General features: G+C 31.7%; 3 protein-coding genes across 3 annotated transcripts; 2 read left to right on the top strand and 1 right to left on the bottom strand.

The window, feature by feature from the left end:
• The first annotated feature begins 850 nt into the window (after positions 1-850).
• Positions 851-4,156, top strand: LOC108318957 (probable pre-mRNA-splicing factor ATP-dependent RNA helicase DEAH5). The gene is made up of 3 exons (XM_052873063.1): positions 851-1,666; positions 1,766-3,303; positions 3,496-4,156. Exons 1-3 carry the CDS (start codon positions 926-928, stop codon positions 3,878-3,880), a joined length of 2,664 nt encoding a protein of 887 aa, XP_052729023.1. The 5' UTR covers positions 851-925; the 3' UTR covers positions 3,881-4,156.
• Positions 4,157-4,941: 785 nt separating this feature from the next.
• On the top strand, positions 4,942-10,885 carry LOC108319057 (uncharacterized). Its single transcript, XM_017550071.2, has 10 exons — positions 4,942-5,291; positions 5,561-5,720; positions 6,291-6,352; positions 6,746-6,905; positions 6,994-7,114; positions 7,848-7,929; positions 8,285-8,388; positions 9,070-9,148; positions 9,253-9,303; positions 10,624-10,885. Exons 1-10 carry the CDS (start codon positions 5,019-5,021, stop codon positions 10,705-10,707), a joined length of 1,176 nt encoding a protein of 391 aa, XP_017405560.1. The 5' UTR covers positions 4,942-5,018; the 3' UTR covers positions 10,708-10,885.
• A 214-nt stretch (positions 10,886-11,099) lies between these two features.
• Positions 11,100-12,301, bottom strand: LOC108319058 (oil body-associated protein 1A). The gene is made up of 3 exons (XM_017550072.2): positions 12,135-12,301; positions 11,493-11,896; positions 11,100-11,410 (listed from the first exon to the last, which is right to left on the bottom strand). The coding sequence occupies exons 1-3, from the start codon at positions 12,266-12,268 to the stop codon at positions 11,223-11,225; spliced, it is 726 nt and encodes a 241-aa protein (XP_017405561.1). The 5' UTR covers positions 12,269-12,301; the 3' UTR covers positions 11,100-11,222.
• Positions 12,302-18,560: the final 6,259 nt, after the last annotated feature.

Here is an 18,560-nt window from a genome sequence, read left to right as displayed (position 1 = left end):
AAGATAATAAAATTATAAATATTATATTGTAATTAGATATGCTATAACATTTTTTTAGCATTGATTATGTATACCTGCCATCTTCTTTTCTGTATATTCTTTTTTAACGATTTAAAATGAAAAAATCTTCTGCGTTAAATTTGTTTTCTATGTTATAGTTAAACTTTGAATGTATTTTTTCAGTTTAAAAATGAAATAACAGGCAAATTCAAAACCGAAGTATTAAAGATATTATTTTTATATAATTTTAAAAACAAATATTATATAAGAAATTAAAATATACTACATATCTTTTAAATTTAAGTAATTATATTAGAAGGTATACTATCACGCACATTATATCACGGTTTGATTAGATCTAATCAAATATAAAATAGATAGTATATAAGCTGTCGAGCAAATTATCTAAATGTTAAGAAAATTGTGAGAATTAATAATATTTTTAATTTTTTTTTCTCAGCACTTTCGTTTTCTGTAACTTATCTATCAAACTATCTGAATGTTAAAAATACGAGAATACTTTATTGAACATCATTTTAACAATTTAATTGTGGTGAGCAAGAGCAATGAGTTGAAGAGTATAACTTTTTTTTGTTGACTAAGTCAAACATAGTTTTAGCTTAATATGAAATGAAAACATGTTTAAAACGTGTAGTTTCATTTCAAAGAGAAAAAAAAAACTCATTTTACTTAATAAAAAACGCGTTGTTTATTATTATTTTTTAAAAAAAGTAAAGAAAGGAATATGTATTCTTTAAAATTGAAACATAAAAAAAGAATATTAAATTATTGAAATTCAAATTGTATATAAATAGCGTAGAAAGCGCGAGATTGTGGAGGTAACGGTTCTTCTACGATCCCTCAATTTCTTGTGGCCTACGCTTTCATCTCACACCACACACAAACCCTAATCTCAATTCTGAGGATGGCTGCGAACGATGGATTCGACACGCTTCAATACTTGTCGCTCCTCTCCAAGGTCTGCGTCGAGTTGGAGTCCCACACCGGCGCCGCCGACAAGGTCCTAGCCGAGTTCATCATCCATTTGGCTCGTTCATCCGACAACCTTCACCACTTCAACGCCGTACTCAATGAAAACGGTGCCCATTTTCCTGATTACCTTGTCCGAACGCTTTTCACCCTTGTTCGCGCAGTTCTTGAACCCGCTAAGACAGAGTCCAAAGCCAAACAAGAGGATAGTGGCGGTTCTTCGTTGAAACCTCTCAAGAGAATCTCCTCTCCGGAAAAAGGGGAAGCAAAACAGTTCACTGCCGCCGGAAACTTGAGTTCTCCATATAAGGACGAGGAGGGAGATGGGTTGCCACGCCAAGAAGTAGATGATGATGATGAAGATTTCGAGATTGAGTTGAACGATGATGCACCTGCATTCTTGCAGGGGCAAACCAAACACTCAATGGACATGTCTCCTCTCAAGATTTTCAAGAATCCAGAAGGTTCTCTGCTCCGCAGCGCGGCGCTTCAGTCTGCACTTGCTAAGGAACGAAGGGAAGTGCGAGAACAGCAGCATAGGTCACTATTTGATTCAATTCCAAAAGATCTCAATCGAGCTTGGGAAGACCCTATGCCAGAGAAAGGTGAAAGACACCTTGCTCACGAGCTTAGGGGTGTTGGCTTATCTGCATTTGACATGCCGGAGTGGAAGAGGAACAGCGGAAAATCCATTTCCTTTGGGCCAAAATCAAAGCTTTCTATTCCAGAACAGAGGCGGAGTTTGCCAATTTATAGATTAAAAAATGAATTGGTTCAGGCTGTGCATGATAATCAGGTGTTGGTGGTGATCGGAGAAACTGGTTCTGGGAAGACTACTCAGATTACCCAGTATCTTGCTGAAGCGGGGTACACCACACAGGGGAAAATTGGATGTACTCAACCCCGGAGGGCGGCTGCAGTGTCTGTTGCAAAGCGGGTTGCAGAAGAGTTCGGTTGTGGATTGGGGGAGGAAGTTGGTTATGCGATTCGGTTTGAGGATTGCACTGGACCGGATACTCTCATCAAGTACATGACAGATGGTATGCTTCTTAGGGAAATGTTAATGGATGAGACTCTGTCACGGTATTCTGTTATTATGCTTGATGAGGCTCATGAAAGAACTGTTTATACTGATGTTCTTTTTGGACTCCTGAAGCTGCTCCTGAAGCGTAGGCCTGAATTAAGATTGATCGTCACGTCTGCTACTCTGGATGCCGAGAAGTTTTCAGGGTATTTCTTTAACTGTAACATCTTTACAATACCTGGTAGAACTTTTCCTGTGGAGATAGTTTATGCTATGCAGCCTGAGAGTGATTACTTAGATGCATCTTTACGCTCTGTTCTGCAGGTCCACTTTACTGAACCTGAAGGAGACATTCTTCTCTTCTTAACTGGTCAAGAAGAGATTGATTTTGCTTGCCAAGATCTTGTTGAGAAAATGAAGGGATTAGGTAAGAATGTTCCAGAGCTTGTCATTTTACCGGTTTATAGTGCTCTTCCTAGTGAAATGCAGTACAGGATATTTGAACCTGCTCCACCTGGGAAAAGGAAAGTGGTTGTGGCTACTAACATTGCTGAGGCTTCTTTGACTATTGATGGGATATGTTATGTAATTGATCCTGGATTTGCTAAGCAGAATGTTTATAACCCTAAGCAAGGTCTTGACTCTTTGGTGATAACTCCAATTTCACAAGCATCAGCCAAACAAAGAGCAGGACGTGCAGGGCGTACGGGACCTGGGAAGTGTTATCGTCTCTACACTGAAAGTGCATACAGGAATGAGATGTCCCCCACTACAGTTCCGGAGATTCAAAGGATAAATCTTGCAACAACTACTCTTAATATGAAATCTATGGGGATAAACGATCTATTGTCCTTTGATTTTATGGATTCGCCTTCACCTCAGGCGCTTGTTTCTGCTATGGAGCAGCTTTACAGTCTTGGAGCATTGGATGAAGAAGGCCTGTTAACCAAACTGGGGAGGAAAATGACAGAATTTCCTTTGGATCCACCGTTGTCCAAGATGCTACTTGCCAGTGTGGATCTTGGATGCAGTGATGAGATTTTGACCATAATTGCCATGATTCAAACCGGAAATATTTTTTACAGGCCAAGGGAAAAGCAAGGCCAAGCAGATCAAAAGAGGGCAAAGTTTTTCCAGCCAGAGGGTGACCATCTTACTCTACTTGCTGTTTATGAGGCTTGGAAAGCTAAGAACTTTTCAGGGCCGTGGTGTTCTGAGAACTTTGTTCAATCTCGATCGTTGAGAAGAGTCCAGGATGTCAGGAAACAGCTTCTCACTATCATGGATAGGTAGGATATATTCTTATAAATTTATAAATACTTCTTATTTGCTTCGGTTTCAGTATTCATTTATTTTTGCTGTGTATTTAATGCTTGAGTTTTTCGGTTTTAGATATTATGTTGACCATAGTCTCATGTATAATCCTTTAATTATATATGAAATTGCATTCTAAATCAGCTGTATGAATATTTATAATCCAGGTACAAATTAGATGTTGCGAGTGCTGGAACTAACTTCACCAAAGTGACGAAGGCTATCACAGCAGGATTCTTTTTCCATGCTGCTAGAAAGGACCCTCAGGAAGGTTACAGAACCCTGGTTGAGAACCAGTCTGTATATATCCATCCAAGCTCAGCTTTGTTCCATAGACAGCCAGACTGGATCATCTACCACGAGCTTGTGATGACAACGAAGGAATATATGCGTGAGGTCACTGCCATAGACCCTAAATGGTTAGTTGAATTGGCTCCGAGATTTTTCAAAGCTGCAGATCCCACAAAGATGAGCAAGCGAAAGCGTCAAGAACGTATACAACCACTTCATGGTGTATCGGAACAATGGCGTTTGAGTAAACGCCGTGCATGAGATGTAATTTATCTGCTTCCTCTTGATGCAATGTCTTTTATACTGCAATATATAATTGTATATAGTTTTAAACTTAGAAATTTTCCTTGCAGAATGATATAAACGGAAACTTATAAATATTTTCATTTTGTACTATTACTCCAAAAGCTTAATATACGATATGCCATTGATTGTAGAATGTTGTTATTGTTACTGAACTAATAACATCTATAGCCATTACCAGCAGTTGTTGCAGATGGTTGACAAAGTCTTCCCTTGCAAAGATCTCCTCTACAAGTTTTCTCATGACATGGAAATCCAAGGAAAACAAAAATATTTAGCTTCAACGTTATATGAGTAAGCATATTTTCAAAAAATAATAATGTTACATGTATCTATTTCTCGATTAGCAAGGCCATGTTCTTTCCCCCAAAATATATAATATCTATAAAGATAATGCCTGAAAAAATTAATAAATAGGATAAATGCTTTCGGTACTATTATTTGGCAATCAGCTGACTCGGATTAAAAATGATAAAATAGAAATAACATTACATGATCTCATTCAAGTAAAAAGTAAAACTTGCACTATAAATAGAATTAAAAATTTATAAGAAATCATTTCTAGTATTTTCTAACTTCTGGTCAACTTAAATGTTGATCCACAAATTAGAAATGTTGTCATACATTAATTTAAAATATTTTTTATAAAAGATTAAAAATTAAACTAAACCATCAATAAATAATTCGATAAAAGATGAGATCGTCTAAACTAATTGAAAGAAAATAATGGAAATAGGTTTTATTAATACTTGTTCACTCTTAGTTAAGAATTATCAAATATTATGCTTTTTTATAAATTTTAGTTAATAACAAAAAATTATGTTTAAAGAATATGTCAGTCATAAAGTAAACACAATTCTGCGTGTTTATATTACGACCACAAGTTACTAGTACTACTTACGAGGTAGGAGGGGTAGCATACGAGATTAGCGGTGCAAGAAGCGACACTTGGAACATATCGATTAGGTTGTTCCAATCTATCTATCTGTGCCTTATATTATATCCATCCATTTACCAATTCAATCTTCTTTCTTTCACGTTCAGTGAGACCTGAACTTCTTTGAGTTTATGTCAAAGAAAAAAACAACAAACAATAATGCCCATTTTCTCTGCAACTGCAACGTTCGCTTCCTACACTTCCATCTCCTTCCTCTCAGCTTCACAATCGCAATCACACCTTTCTCCTTTCCTCAATTTCCCCCATAAGTTTACTGTGAAGACACCGTGGCAATGGCAGCACCATCACTACCACACTCATAAACTCTTAATCTCTGCTTCGGGCAACACCCAAATTGACCAAAATCTTGAAAGTGGACTTCTTCAACGCCCTACTCCTCCAGACCCTCAGGATGACGCTCGTCTTGCTCGGGTCTGTCATTCTTATTCATATTATTTACGCAATTTTCATTTTTAGTTTTATCATATAACCAATTTATTACTTCTTGCATATTATAGATATAAATGCAACACAAGATCTTTTTTTATCTTGTCAGACCCAAAAGCCATTTTTTAAAGGGAATATAAACTTCAATCGATTATTGCTGCAGCATGTTCTATTTAAATGGTTAAGCTTTGGATTAATGCTAATTTCTATCAATGTATGTTGTGTTCTGATACTTGATTTCTGCAATGAAGTAGAGATCATCAGATTGGAAGGCTGCAAAGGCATATAAAGATAGTGGGCTCATTTATAACGGTAGGGTTGAAGGTTATAATTCTGGAGGCCTGCGGGTTCGGTTTTATTCTATTCTGGGGTTTCTACCATTCCCCGAATTGAGTCCAGTGCATACTTGTAAAGGTATCCATCCATCTATATGTTCATCGTCAATGTTTCTTACATTATTCTTCTTTTCCTTTTTCCAAAATCTAAGGCGGAGTTGAAGGGTTAAAAATTGGTCCTTAACGCTCTCATTTTGCTCTCCCTCTCTCTGTTTTTATGCTGAAGAGCTCATCCTCCCCCATCCCACAGAGGAAACGATCTCATGGCCACTTTAGAAACTGTAGTTTCAGTATATGTAAATAAAACAGGTTTCTTGTAATATCATAAAAGTTGTTATATTATTGAAAATTGCTTAAACTTTCCTTTCAGCATCTTCGTGTTTGTTAAACACTAGTTAATGATCATATCTTACAGCCATTGACGTTCATGGCTGCCCTTTTACCATCCTTTGGTACCCATAATCCATAATAGTATACAGATAAAAATTATCTGGTTTCCTATGGCTTGTTGTATAGTGTTTGGCCATGTTTTCCTGTCTAAGCAAGCCATTTAATAATCTGTTTGGATATAAATTTAGGTGCTTCGTATTGATAATAGCATGTGGAGTTGAAATTGCTGATTTATTGTAGCATTGATTCTTTTGTGTAGAACCAGAGAAACCTATCCAAGAAATTGCAAGAGGCTTAGTTGGTTCAGTCATATCGGCAAAGGTAGATTTAATAATTTAAATAATTAGTACTATATGTTATAACTTTTTATTCTGCTAATCTAACACAATGTTTAGTCCTGAAGCTTCTGCCTAGAAAAACCATTATCCCTTGAATCTTGAAAACTGTTGCAATTCTTTGCTGCTAATCTAATACAATGTTTAGTTCTGAGCTATTTCAACTTTTCAAGAACTAACTGGACCTTGAAAAACAACAAATTCTTAGATGTTTGCATATGGAAGTATTTATTTAGTGCTTCCTGCATCAGTTTACCATCACAATATTTGGCTGTACTCTTAATTAGGTTATAGTAGTTCTTTTCTTCAAAATATTAGCTATGTTTATATGAAGGACTGTTTAAAATTTATAAATAATCGCAGTTTCTTCCAATTTTAGGTAATTCTAGCGGATGAGGATAACAAAAGATTGATATTCTCTGAAAAGGAAGGTGCGTGGTCCAAATTTTCAAAACAGATCAATGTAGGTGACATTTTTGAAGGAAAAGTTGGTTATGTTGAGGATTATGGTGCTTTTGTTCATTTGCGGTTCCCTGACGGTAACTACCGTGCATAGCTCATATGTCTACAGTTTTCTTTTTCACTTTATCATGGACAAGTTACTAGTGACATCACAGAATGATGCAGGTCTTTATCACCTTACTGGACTAATACACATCTCAGAGGTGTCATGGGATCTAGTTCAGGATGTCAGAGATATCTTAAAAGTAGGTGATCAAGTGAGGGCCAAAGTTGTCGGTATTGATGGGTGAGATTCCCAATGGTTATGATTTTTAAAGGAAATTTATAAGCAGAGTAATCAATTTGTTCTTCGAAAGTGTATATGACAATTTTTATGTTAGTTGTTGAATTTTAGTAAACTAAAAATAATCATTTTTCACATTTATAATTCTTTTATGTTGCCATTAAAATTAAATGTAATCTCTTCATACAAAGACTAAATTGTATATTAATAATGACGTACAAGAATTTACTTAAAATAAATGATAAATTTGAAAGAAGAAAACTACCTTTAGAAATTTTTATTTTATTTAAACTTAGGAACCAAATTAACCATTGTGTAAAAACTTCATTGATATTCTTGTTGGTTGACTAAATCCATGCTTCGAAATCATAGGATTTGAGTGCAGTGAAGCTATTTGCTTTGTTGTGAACAAACTATGTAAAAAATTTAAGCCATTGGATGAATGCACATGTGGTTTTATATCTAATATGTCCCTTCAAGCATTAGCATTGAGCTCTTAGGACTTGAAGAATGAAAAATGTAAAGAATACACTGCCTTGTCTACAACCAAGAGTATAAGGATTGAACTATGAACCTCATAGTTATAGAGGCTTGTATACCATATCATGAATTAACACTATAAGAACTTGATGAACCACATGAATGAATTTTAGATCAAACATTGTTATTTTTCTATATTGATACTTTTCGTCTGCATTCATCGAAATCATTTTTTGACTTATCTAAGTTCTTGCAGTGTAAAATCAAGGCTCACCTTATCAATTAAACAGCTAGAAGAAGATCCACTTCTAGAAACTCTGGACAAAGTAATACCTCAGGTTTGTAGTGTAGGGAACTCTCACCTCGTCTCCTTAATTTTTGGGATGCGGCTTATATATATGTTGAGCAACTTTGCTTAATCCAATTGGCTTTAACATGCTTTACACGATATCAGAGTTTATAGTTCTAGAATAATTACCGTAAGCTCGCCTGGTGTGGCAAACAACTATGAAGTGGGGTATTGAGAAATCTAACATTGCCTGCCTCAATTAATGAATGTGTTTTATACATTTGTGGGACAACTTCGCATCAAGCCAATTGGTTTTAACATAAGATCAAACATGTATAATCATGAACTATACATTCATATGCAGGCGGAAGGAAATGTTTTGATCAATAATTTCTATATTTCAGGATGGTTCAGCTGATCTTGATTCTCTGAGCGGTGGTGAGGGTGATAGTATTGAACCTCTTCCAGGGCTTGAAACAATCCTTGAAGAGCTACAACAGGAAGATGGGTATGTTTGCAAACTATTTGAAAATTTCAGCTACTCGAAATATTGGCAATCAGAGTCTCAGCAATTGAAATTCATCTAGAAACAATCATGAGCGTAGAACGAAAAAGAGGGCAAATCTTGTCCCACACGCTCTTGAAAATACACGCACACTGTGAAGCACAACTTTGACTAGAAAAAATTTGGAAGGGTGAAAGAGAAGACAAATGGTTATTACTAGTTTTCTTGACCAATGTAGGAGGATGGAATTTGGAGGGTTCAAACATTTAAAAATAGAATACTTGGTAAATTATTAACTCTTTGATTTTGGAGTGTGAAAAAAGAAGAAAGAATGTGACTCTTTTTAATTTTATTGCGAGTTTTGAGTAATTATATTACTACTGCTTGAAGGTTTTGTGCATAGAACCACTGAAAGATTAGTGACTGGATTATTACATTAAAAATAAACATTTGCAACATGCCATTTGTCATTTTGTTCATAAATGCTTATTACCACGTATTTTCCGCCAAAACTGCATTTTATATTTTAATTTTGAAAGTGACATTCATCCTTGTATCCAAATCGTGTGTTTCGTGCCCTTCATTTTGTTAATACTTTTACTTAAATGGCAGTATCAATTAGATGACTTTTCAAAAAACGAGTTAGAATGAATGCATTATGACTTTTCTATGGTGTGACGACAGTATATATGATGTAAGAATTAGCCGTCAAGGGTTTGAAAAACGAGTGGTCTCGCAAGACTTACAACTGTGGCTTTCTAATGTGAGTTTTCATTCAAAATTCTTTCTCAAATAATGGAAGATGCCAATTTATTTACTTGTTTATTTTGGTCATGGTTTTCGTTTCTTCCAATTTTTGAATCTTAGGCACCTCCCACGAACCAAAGGTTTACTCTACTTGCTCGTGCTGGAAGACAGGTATTTTCCTTTCTCAATTGCCACCTCATACCACCTCATATTTTTTTAAAATGAAACAGCGTTAAAGGAATGTGCAACACACATTTTGCAATAGGTTTAATGCTATTTTTGTTTGATGAATAAATAAATTTATAATAGTCTCTGACCTTATAATTGAGGAGCAAGTCACCTACTCCTACTTGAGGACCAAGTAACCTAAATTTTGTAGGAATTTTGTCTCTAGTTATGCACTATGCAAGTGAAATGCACCTCAAAACTACAAAACAGGTGCTTAGATGTCAAAGAAACATACAATTTTGGCCTTTAAGTACGAGATGATTGAATTAGCTTCTCTAATAATATTGGAAGGACTCAATTGGTAATATGAGAAGTAATTCATGGTACTGTTATTGATCAATTTACAACCACTGCTGTCAACTGAGTGTTCAATTTAGGAAAATATCAACTGATCACATAATGAAGTATTGTGCGTTGCATCAATTGTCATGTGAGGATACTAGGTAAGTTAAGTACAATATTGACTATTATAGTCTAGTATTCTTGCACTGCTATTCTCTTAAATAGAAATATTAACTACAATCTTTTAGGTTGATGGTAACAATCTTTTAGTTTGATGGTAAGTGTTTGATCTAACATGAAGCAAAAGTAAAACACAGATTCTTATTAACAACTTAAGTTGCAACAACCATATCCCATAATTATGAATTTATTTTTCTTAAAAGAAATGCAGAAAAATTGAACTATTATTCTATTTTACCATAACAAAGGATTAAATCATAGATATTTTTACGTCTCCAAGCCTCTGTACATGTTACCATCTCATAAATTTGAATATTTTTAATTAAATTTTTATTAAAAATATTTGTTTTATTTAGTTTTCAAAATATTTTTTTAAAATTCGTGTAAATACTCTGTTGTTTGATTGTTTGCCATCAAGCGGATGACATAACCTTTACTCTTGTCTTCCAGTCTCTAACTTATTGAAGAACTAGTTTCTTTCCTCTCCCATCTCTTCCAAATTGTTGATGAACTCACTTCTTGATCTGTTGATCAACAAGTTGGAAGAGTAGACAGAAATAATGACTAGGCCGTCCCATGAACAGAAAAATCAACAAAATATTTTTAATAAAGAATTCAATTCTAATTATATGTTTTCACGCTTTTAAGGAAATGTTGTTAAAATATAATAAATTTAGCTCAAAGTATTCTAATATATTTTGTGTCTCTTTGTTCACTTATTTTTCCTGACATAATTCGAATATATTACCTATATTTATAATGTATACAAAATGTGACATATGCTTTTCTCATGTGGTGCAGGTGCAGGAGATACATTTGACTACGTCTCTCGACCAGGAAGGTATCAAGAAGGCATTACAACGAGTGTTGGAGCGTGTCCCCTGAATCTGATCCACTGAGCTCTTTCTTCACACATTCAGTTATTTTGTACAGTTACATCTCACAAATTTAAGATACGCTAGTATGGTATTTATAAATCTGATATATATCCTCCTTCCTCAACGTATATTCGAAAAATGTTCAAGAATTGATTGATAAAATACTCCTTGTACATTTGCTTCAACACATTTCTGTTTATCATATAAATACATTGAATAGAAATAAAAAGAGTACATATAAATTGAAAATTTCCCATTGAATAAAGGAGGGAGAACGTTATGAATACAAATATGAACAATTGAAGGCTCACCCAGAGACAAATATGTATAAAAACCTATCATCAATATCCGAACATATTTAATACATGTTAGACAACAGAGAATCAGTCACAGGAAACATATAGATAAAACATTTTTATTATGATATGACATTAAAACATATTACATTATGTTTATAATAGAGTTAGAAAGGGTGTCCCTGTAATATCTAAGCATAACATGTTTAGAAAACACAGAGGATGTTCAGACAACAGAGACCCTGGTGGCTGACGGCGGAGTAGAATCGGCGTTGAGGTCGACCTCCCTGAGGCGAGTCTCAAGACCCTTACCCCCTCCATTGGCCAATGGATGAATTCCATGTTCTGGCCCTGTCATATATTCCCTTCCTTTTCTTTCTTCATCATAGTCTATCCCCATCCGCTCTGCACAACCTACAATCGTAAATAGAAGCCATCAGAAGACACACGAAGGCCTATACCAAGAATTACAAAGTAAGCAAACATATGCATATACTTTTGACTAGGTGATCATAGATCTGGCCATCTCTAGTGAAAGCCATCATGAGCTGAGGTATCCCAAATGGGAGGGAGTGACCCTTGTCCACTTGCCAGAAATGGAAAACTTTGCCGTAAGTCTTGCAGACTGTCTCCATGTCTCGGCGCTGAATGGGAGCAGGAACCTTAGGCATGAAGAGGAGACCACTCTTGACCTCGTACAAGTGAGAGTGCCAGAGAGGCTTCTCCTCGTCGGGCAGTGTTAAGTATAGGTTTTCTGAGATGATGTACTCAAGCCCTATAAGCCTCGCTTTCTTCTCGGGGCTGTCGTATATCAGACACTGCCTCATCTCCTCGTTCTTGTGCGCACAATAGTGGTGTGCCTCCACTTGTCGGGTCATGTCATGAGAGTAAAAGTGAAACCTGCATTACATAACATAACACCGTATTAAGCACCTTTGTTTCTTCACCTGCTGTTCTGTCATGACATGACAATGTCTCATCAGGTATTGTTGAGGAGACAGAATGCAGTTAAGTCACGTCAGTTCATAAGCAAAATAGAAAGTCTGAAATGTGCACGTAACAGTGATGGTACGTAGTACCCAGAAGAATAAAAATGTAATGAAAGAAAAGAAAAGGAATATTGAATTGATTTGCTCACGCGCAAAGATGTTGGTGGATTTTGTTTATGGGGTCGAAGTTTTGGATAACAGATGTGGCAGTGTCACGGAGGTAGGTGCCTGTTTGAGTTGGCTCGCCGTCAAGAACTTGTGGGTGGTCGTCGTTGGTCGACATTTTTTGAGATTGATGTGTTGAATCTTTTAGCTATGGTTTTAGTTAGTTATATAGATATGATGAAGGAACTGGTACATGGCACTTTGACAACGTTCGAAGCATGCAGCTTCACGCGTGGTTCTGAAACTTGACGTGGCATCGCACGTGGCTCTTTCATGTCATACTACGTTTCATGTCATGCTCGAAATGATGTTACCAACTAAACTAATTTAAAATAAACTGAAAATTAAATATACTTTTAGTTACTTAATTTTGATCTAAAATTAAAATTTATTTTTGTCATCAGTTAGTCTTTAAATTTTAAAAATAATAAATACAATTCTTTTATCTCAATTTCAATTGTATTAAAATTGTGAATAACATGTCATATGTTAAGAACCGTGCTACTTCGAAACCCATTTTCCTATTTCATTGATTCTATTTTTTTTCCTTTCCTTCCTGAAATCATTGTGAAAAATTAATTTTTGCAAAAAAATAAAGAAAGAATATATGTGAGTTACCATAGAAATATTACTTATTAACTTATTATAATAAATTTAAAATATTATTACTCTAATCACTTCACAAATTTATACAAAACATATTATTCTTTAAAACTCAAATTCTTTTATATTTTATAACAATTTAAAATACTTTATTACACCTATGAAATGTTCAAAATCATCAACCTCAACTACTTAAAACATTACTTTCAAGTTCATATCATCATAATCAAATTAATCACGTATGAACAAAATCAACTATCACCAAAATTAAAAACTATCATATTAAGTTTTAAGTGTATAATGAAATTTAAACATTCATCAATCAACACTATCACAATAATCATCCATCATGTTCATAAATTTAAACAATTATAAATACTCAAACAAAAAACTTTATAAATCAAATCCAATGTTCGACTTCAACTAACTTAAAATCACCACATATCACAATTTCATCAACTTCCAAAATATTTCAAAGTGTTCAAATTTCACAATTAAGTAGAGATTATACTCTAATTAAAGAGACAATTAAAATCTTAACCAAAATGTTATATTAATTCAAAATTTACACATGTACAACCTTATAACTATACTAATCTCAACTTCAAAAGATTATTCAAAAGAACCACAGAGACATAAAACCCTCAAACATACTTTTGAGAGATGATATGAGAGCAAAGATTTCCGATTTTGGTTTGGCTAAAATCATTGAAATTATTGCACGAGGAAAAAATTATAATTTGTGTAGATTTGTGCAGTTGTCATTCTTTGGCAAGTAACGAAAAATTTAAGTGAAGAAAACATTTTGGGTAGGGGGATTTGGAGTGGTTTACAGAAGGGAATTGGATGGTGGAATTAAAATTGTTGTGAAGAGGATGAAATGTGGTTTTTATAGAATGGGAAGTAAGGGAATTAATGAATTGGAAGCAAAAATTACAGTTCTGAGTAAAGTAAGGCACATACACTTGGTGACTTTTTTAGGACATTGTATTGAAGGCGACGAAAAGCTTTTGGTGTACGAGTATATGCCTCAAGGGACATTAACTCAACATTTGTTCTCTTGACGTTAAAATGACAGTGCTCCTTTGACTTGGAAACAAAAGGGTAACAATAACTTTAGACCTAGCATGAGGAGTGGAACATTTGCACCACCTAGCTCAACAAAACTTCATTCATAGAGACATAAAATCCTCAAACATACTTTTGGGAGATGACATGAGAGCAAAGGTTTTAGATTTTGGTTTGGGTTAAAATTATTGCACGAGGAGTAAATTATAATTTAGACATTATTAGAACTTGTGCATATTTGTCAAGTTGTCATTCTTCGACAAGTATACAGAAAGAGTACAATCACACGAGTACTCATACGACTTTTTATTTATTTTACTATTTTAAGTAATTAGCACTAGGCGATGCGTAAGATCGCACGAGTACAAACTCTTGATAAAAAAACATGGGACTCACCAACTTGGCTACGAAAACAACCAAATTTTTTTATATTTCAAACAAAATTTTTATATGTTTTAATTTAAATATTAGTTTGAAATACCATTTAGTAAATTAACTTTTTTAATATTATTAAAATAAAAATTATATATATTTATTTTTAAAAGTTTAAAAACTAATATGTATCGACATAGTAGATAAATTTTAATTTCATGTTTAATTTTAAATACTGAAAACAATATTTAATTCATAAATTTATTAACATTTTACTATGTCAACTATAACAAATACAATAATAATATAGTGAGCAGATTTACCAAAACTTATGATTTATAAAAGATCCCATCACGAACAAAAAATTATAACTTAACATTTCTCAAGTGAACAAAATGACGAATTACTCCAAATGTATTTAAATTAGTTATTTCTTCTTTATTGCTTTTATTCTACTTTTTCTCCCTCGCAAATTAGTTTCCTCATTTTCATAGTGCAGCTGTACTTACAAAAAAACTACGGTGTTTTTCCACTGAGATAATTCCACATAGCTTTTCAACCGGAATTTAACTAAGTTTATCCATTTTGTTGTGTTTATATTTCTTCAAACTAAAACAATAGTTTGGTTGTTTTTTCATTTGACATTTTTTTGAAATTTTTGTTTAAAATAACACAATTTTAAATATTTTTTTAAATGACATATTGTTTATAATATTTATGTAGATAACATTATTTAGGATTTATGATCAAAAAATATCTATGAATACCATAGAAATGTTACTTATTAACTTATTATAATAAAAATATATGAAACTATTTAGTCCAAAATGGTTTGATCCAATATTTGGACCAAGTCAATAATTAACCTGAATTAATATTAATTATCATAGAGCTTTGAAAAGAAAAAAAAAATCCACGAAAGTTCTAATTGCTATGATGCTTATGGAAAAACTAAAGTTATTCGTTTGAGTGACCCATGAGAGTTTCATTGGAAGGTGACCAGCAATGACTATATATATATACAATCTATTTTTCGTTTCTTTATAATCACTAAAAAATTACTTTAATTTTCTGTTTCCGAGATAAGTCTTTAAGACCAAATAAGCCAATGAGAAAAAGCTAAAAACACTATAAAACAATACCAAATAATGAATAAAAAAGTGAGCAGTCAAAAGATACTCTAATCATGTCATTCTTCAATACTCTCTAGTCACTTCACACATTTATACAAAACATATTGTTCTTTAAAACTTAAATTCTTTTATATTTTATAACAATTTAAAATACTCTAATGAACTGTACAAAATACTAATAATTTTTTATAATAGACTATGTATATATTTGAAACGAATTACCATATAAACAATTATAAAAAAATATCAAAAAGAATTGTTAAAAGATATTTTCTTAAACAAAATCAAGAATCATCCAAATTAAAAACCATTATACTAAGTTTCGAGTATTTAATGAAATCCAAATATTCATCAATCTCCACTATTACAATAATCAACCATCATCTTCATAAATCTAAACAATTATAAACACTAAAAAAAAACTCTATAAATCAAATCAAATATTCTACTTCAACTAACTTAAAATCACCACATATCAAACTTGCAAAATATTTTAAAGTGTTCAAATTTCACAATTAAATAGAGATTATACTCCAATTAAAGAGACCATATTAAAACCTTAACCAAAATTTTATATTAATTCAAAATTTATACATGTACAACCTTATAACTAAACAAGCATCTAAAACTAATTCCAACTTCAATAGATATTAAAAGAACTTTTCTTACTTGAAAATCTACTTCAACGAAAAAGTTCAAATTTACTTATTTATAAAAAAAAACTTTCATCATCAAATTAAGTATCATCAATTTCTTAGCGAATCCAAGTATAAGTCAAAATTCAAAGCTCAAGAGTACATGACTCGCTTTTGCTGATCATGTCACCAAACTACATACGAAGCTGCTATGTAGTATTACTTATTTTACATTTCAATTTAATATATATATATATATATATATATATATATATATATATATATATAAACATATAAACATAAGAAAAATAATTAATTTTTAATAGTATTTATAATTTTAAATGACGGATTAAAAAAACAGTACGTAAATTACTGGAGTTACATTCTCTAATTTTTCTATTCTTTACTTTATTTGTTTATGTGAACTGAGTCATTCAAGAAGACAAGAAATTACCAATAAAGTAGTTAACCTAATTTCAGTCTAGTCAATATTAGCTCAAGCTACTTTAATAAGTTTTTTTTCTTCTTCAAAAGAGAGTTTCGTGTGGTGAAAGTTAGGAACAGAGATTCATATGATAAACAATTTCTTTTTCATACTTTCACTGAAACACACTCATAAAATAATAGATATGAATTAAGCATCATAAGCAGGATTAATTAATTACTAATTTTCTTTACAAAGATCGTTATCTATGGAAACACAGAAACACTATTTTTATTTTTTTGTCATTTTCCTTTTTCCGTCATTCACTGCTTGATGCTTCCCTGTTGTTTAATTTTTAATATTTTAAAATTAGTAATTTTAGTTCAACTTTCTAATCTAACATATTAATAGTGAAAATATCATTGTCAACAGTTTTCTTTTGACCATTATGTTTTATTTTTCCACCTATAAACGATATGTTGAAGTCAATTATAAGTATCTTAAAAGACAAAAAAGAAATTTCTTAATATGATTTACTTAATTCTGCAATGCAATACAATAGTCAATATTAATACATTAACTGCTATAGTGTTTTAATTTTGATTGTTTAACTAAAATCACTGATTTAAAAAGAAAATAGAGACTAACTTTCTCTATTTTTAAATAAGAAAAAAGAATTGAAAAGAAATTTGTATGGTGGTGTTTCACTATTTTCTCTTAAACGATAGTTTCTAAAATAAAATAAAAATTACATGATAATTGAAATTCTCAAATAAAATATATCAATTTAAGAATTAAACTATCAAATATAAATATTATTAAAGAGAATTTTTAAAACGATTTTAAGTCTAACTTAATTATAAAAAAATCAATTTATAAAATGAAGTTTAATCTAATTTGTATATTATAAATTCACTTTATTTCTAATTGATACAAAATTTACAACACATTATCACTTTATGATATATAAATGTCGAAGTTTAAACATTAATAATGATTTTGATTAATAATAATTTTGATAGTAACGTTATCAAAAAATAACAAATTTGGTTAATATATATTTTGAATAATTTTGATATCATTTTTAAAAATAAATTTAAAATTTAACTTAATTTAAAAAAAAAACTAGTTTATAAATTGAAATTCACAATTTTTTATATAGTATAAACTTATTTTATCTCTAATAAATTTTATTAGAATTTAAACTTAACTATTAATACATAGTCATCGTATTATCTGTGTTAGAATGTAATAAATTTTATTAGAATTTGAACTTAATAATTAATACATAATCTTGATATTATTTGTGTTAGAATGTAATGTTATCGTAAATTGATGAATATGACGTAATGGAAGAAGGGAGAAAGATGATCTCGTGCTCAAAGCATGGCTGATTCAAGACCGAAGACCAACGACTAAGTTAAAGTTGACTCTTCTTCTTCTTTTATTCCGTTCTCACTTTCCAATTAATTGTTTCTTTAATTACCAAAACCAATGACTTTTTTAACTTTTAATCAAAAATACTTATATTTACTTTATATTATATGGATTAATAATTCTATTTAAATATTATCTGCTTTTACTTGGTCAATGCATTTAATAAACCTTTTTTTTAATCGCACAGTTTTGATTTTCAAAGACTATTAATAAAACTAAAATTCAAAGGCATCTGTTAATATGCTTTTATTTTGTTTGAAAATGCTAAATCTTTGAAAGTGTTCCACACAATATTCAAATTCTATTTTACTAAATTATTCATTCTGTAAAAGGAGCTGAAGTATCTCTGCTTTTTCTACTATAATAGACACAATATTTTAATATATTTTAACAACAATAACTATTATAGTATTATAGTTAAGGACAATTTAAATATATATTTTTTTTATTAACTATTAAGTTATTTTTTAAAGATAAAATTGTAATAGAATTTTAAATTTTAAATTTTAAAATGAATGATGTTTTAAATGTAGTAATCGATGTTAATAATGATATCTCATACAAGAGGTTCTGAAAACAACAATAGTTATCTAAGAAAATGAAAAAACTTAATAAACATAATTGATAAGGGTTTAATTCTGATTAAACTTAGGAGACTCAAAACTTTAAACCAATTTCTTTTTATTTTAGAAAGGAAAGAGCTGTGGATATTGTTATCTATTGAAGATTATATAAATA

Source organism: Vigna angularis, chromosome 2 (assembly GCF_016808095.1).
Source record: "Vigna angularis cultivar LongXiaoDou No.4 chromosome 2, ASM1680809v1, whole genome shotgun sequence".
Lineage (NCBI taxonomy): Eukaryota > Viridiplantae > Streptophyta > Magnoliopsida > Fabales > Fabaceae > Vigna > Vigna angularis.
The sequence above is the reverse complement of the archived record's forward strand: the minus strand, read 5'-3'. Positions and strand labels throughout refer to the sequence as shown.

Coding starts and splice junctions, on each gene's coding strand:
- LOC108318957 (XM_052873063.1), top strand. CDS start 926: ATGGCTGCGAACGATGGATTCGACACGCTTCAATACTTGTCGCTCCTC. Junction 1,667..1,765: donor ACATGCCGGAGTGGAAGAGG/AACAGCGGAAAA, acceptor AATGAATTGGTT/CAGGCTGTGCATGATAATCA. Junction 3,304..3,495: donor CTTCTCACTATCATGGATAG/GTAGGATATATT, acceptor TTTATAATCCAG/GTACAAATTAGATGTTGCGA.
- LOC108319057 (XM_017550071.2), top strand. CDS start 5,019: ATGCCCATTTTCTCTGCAACTGCAACGTTCGCTTCCTACACTTCCATC. Junction 6,906..6,993: donor TCATTTGCGGTTCCCTGACG/GTAACTACCGTG, acceptor AGAATGATGCAG/GTCTTTATCACCTTACTGGA. Junction 7,930..8,284: donor TGGACAAAGTAATACCTCAG/GTTTGTAGTGTA, acceptor TCTATATTTCAG/GATGGTTCAGCTGATCTTGA.
- LOC108319058 (XM_017550072.2), bottom strand. CDS start 12,268: ATGTCGACCAACGACGACCACCCACAAGTTCTTGACGGCGAGCCAACT. Junction 11,897..12,134: donor ATCCACCAACATCTTTGCGC/GTGAGCAAATCA, acceptor TATGTAATGCAG/GTTTCACTTTTACTCTCATG. Junction 11,411..11,492: donor CTATGATCACCTAGTCAAAA/GTATATGCATAT, acceptor TTACGATTGTAG/GTTGTGCAGAGCGGATGGGG.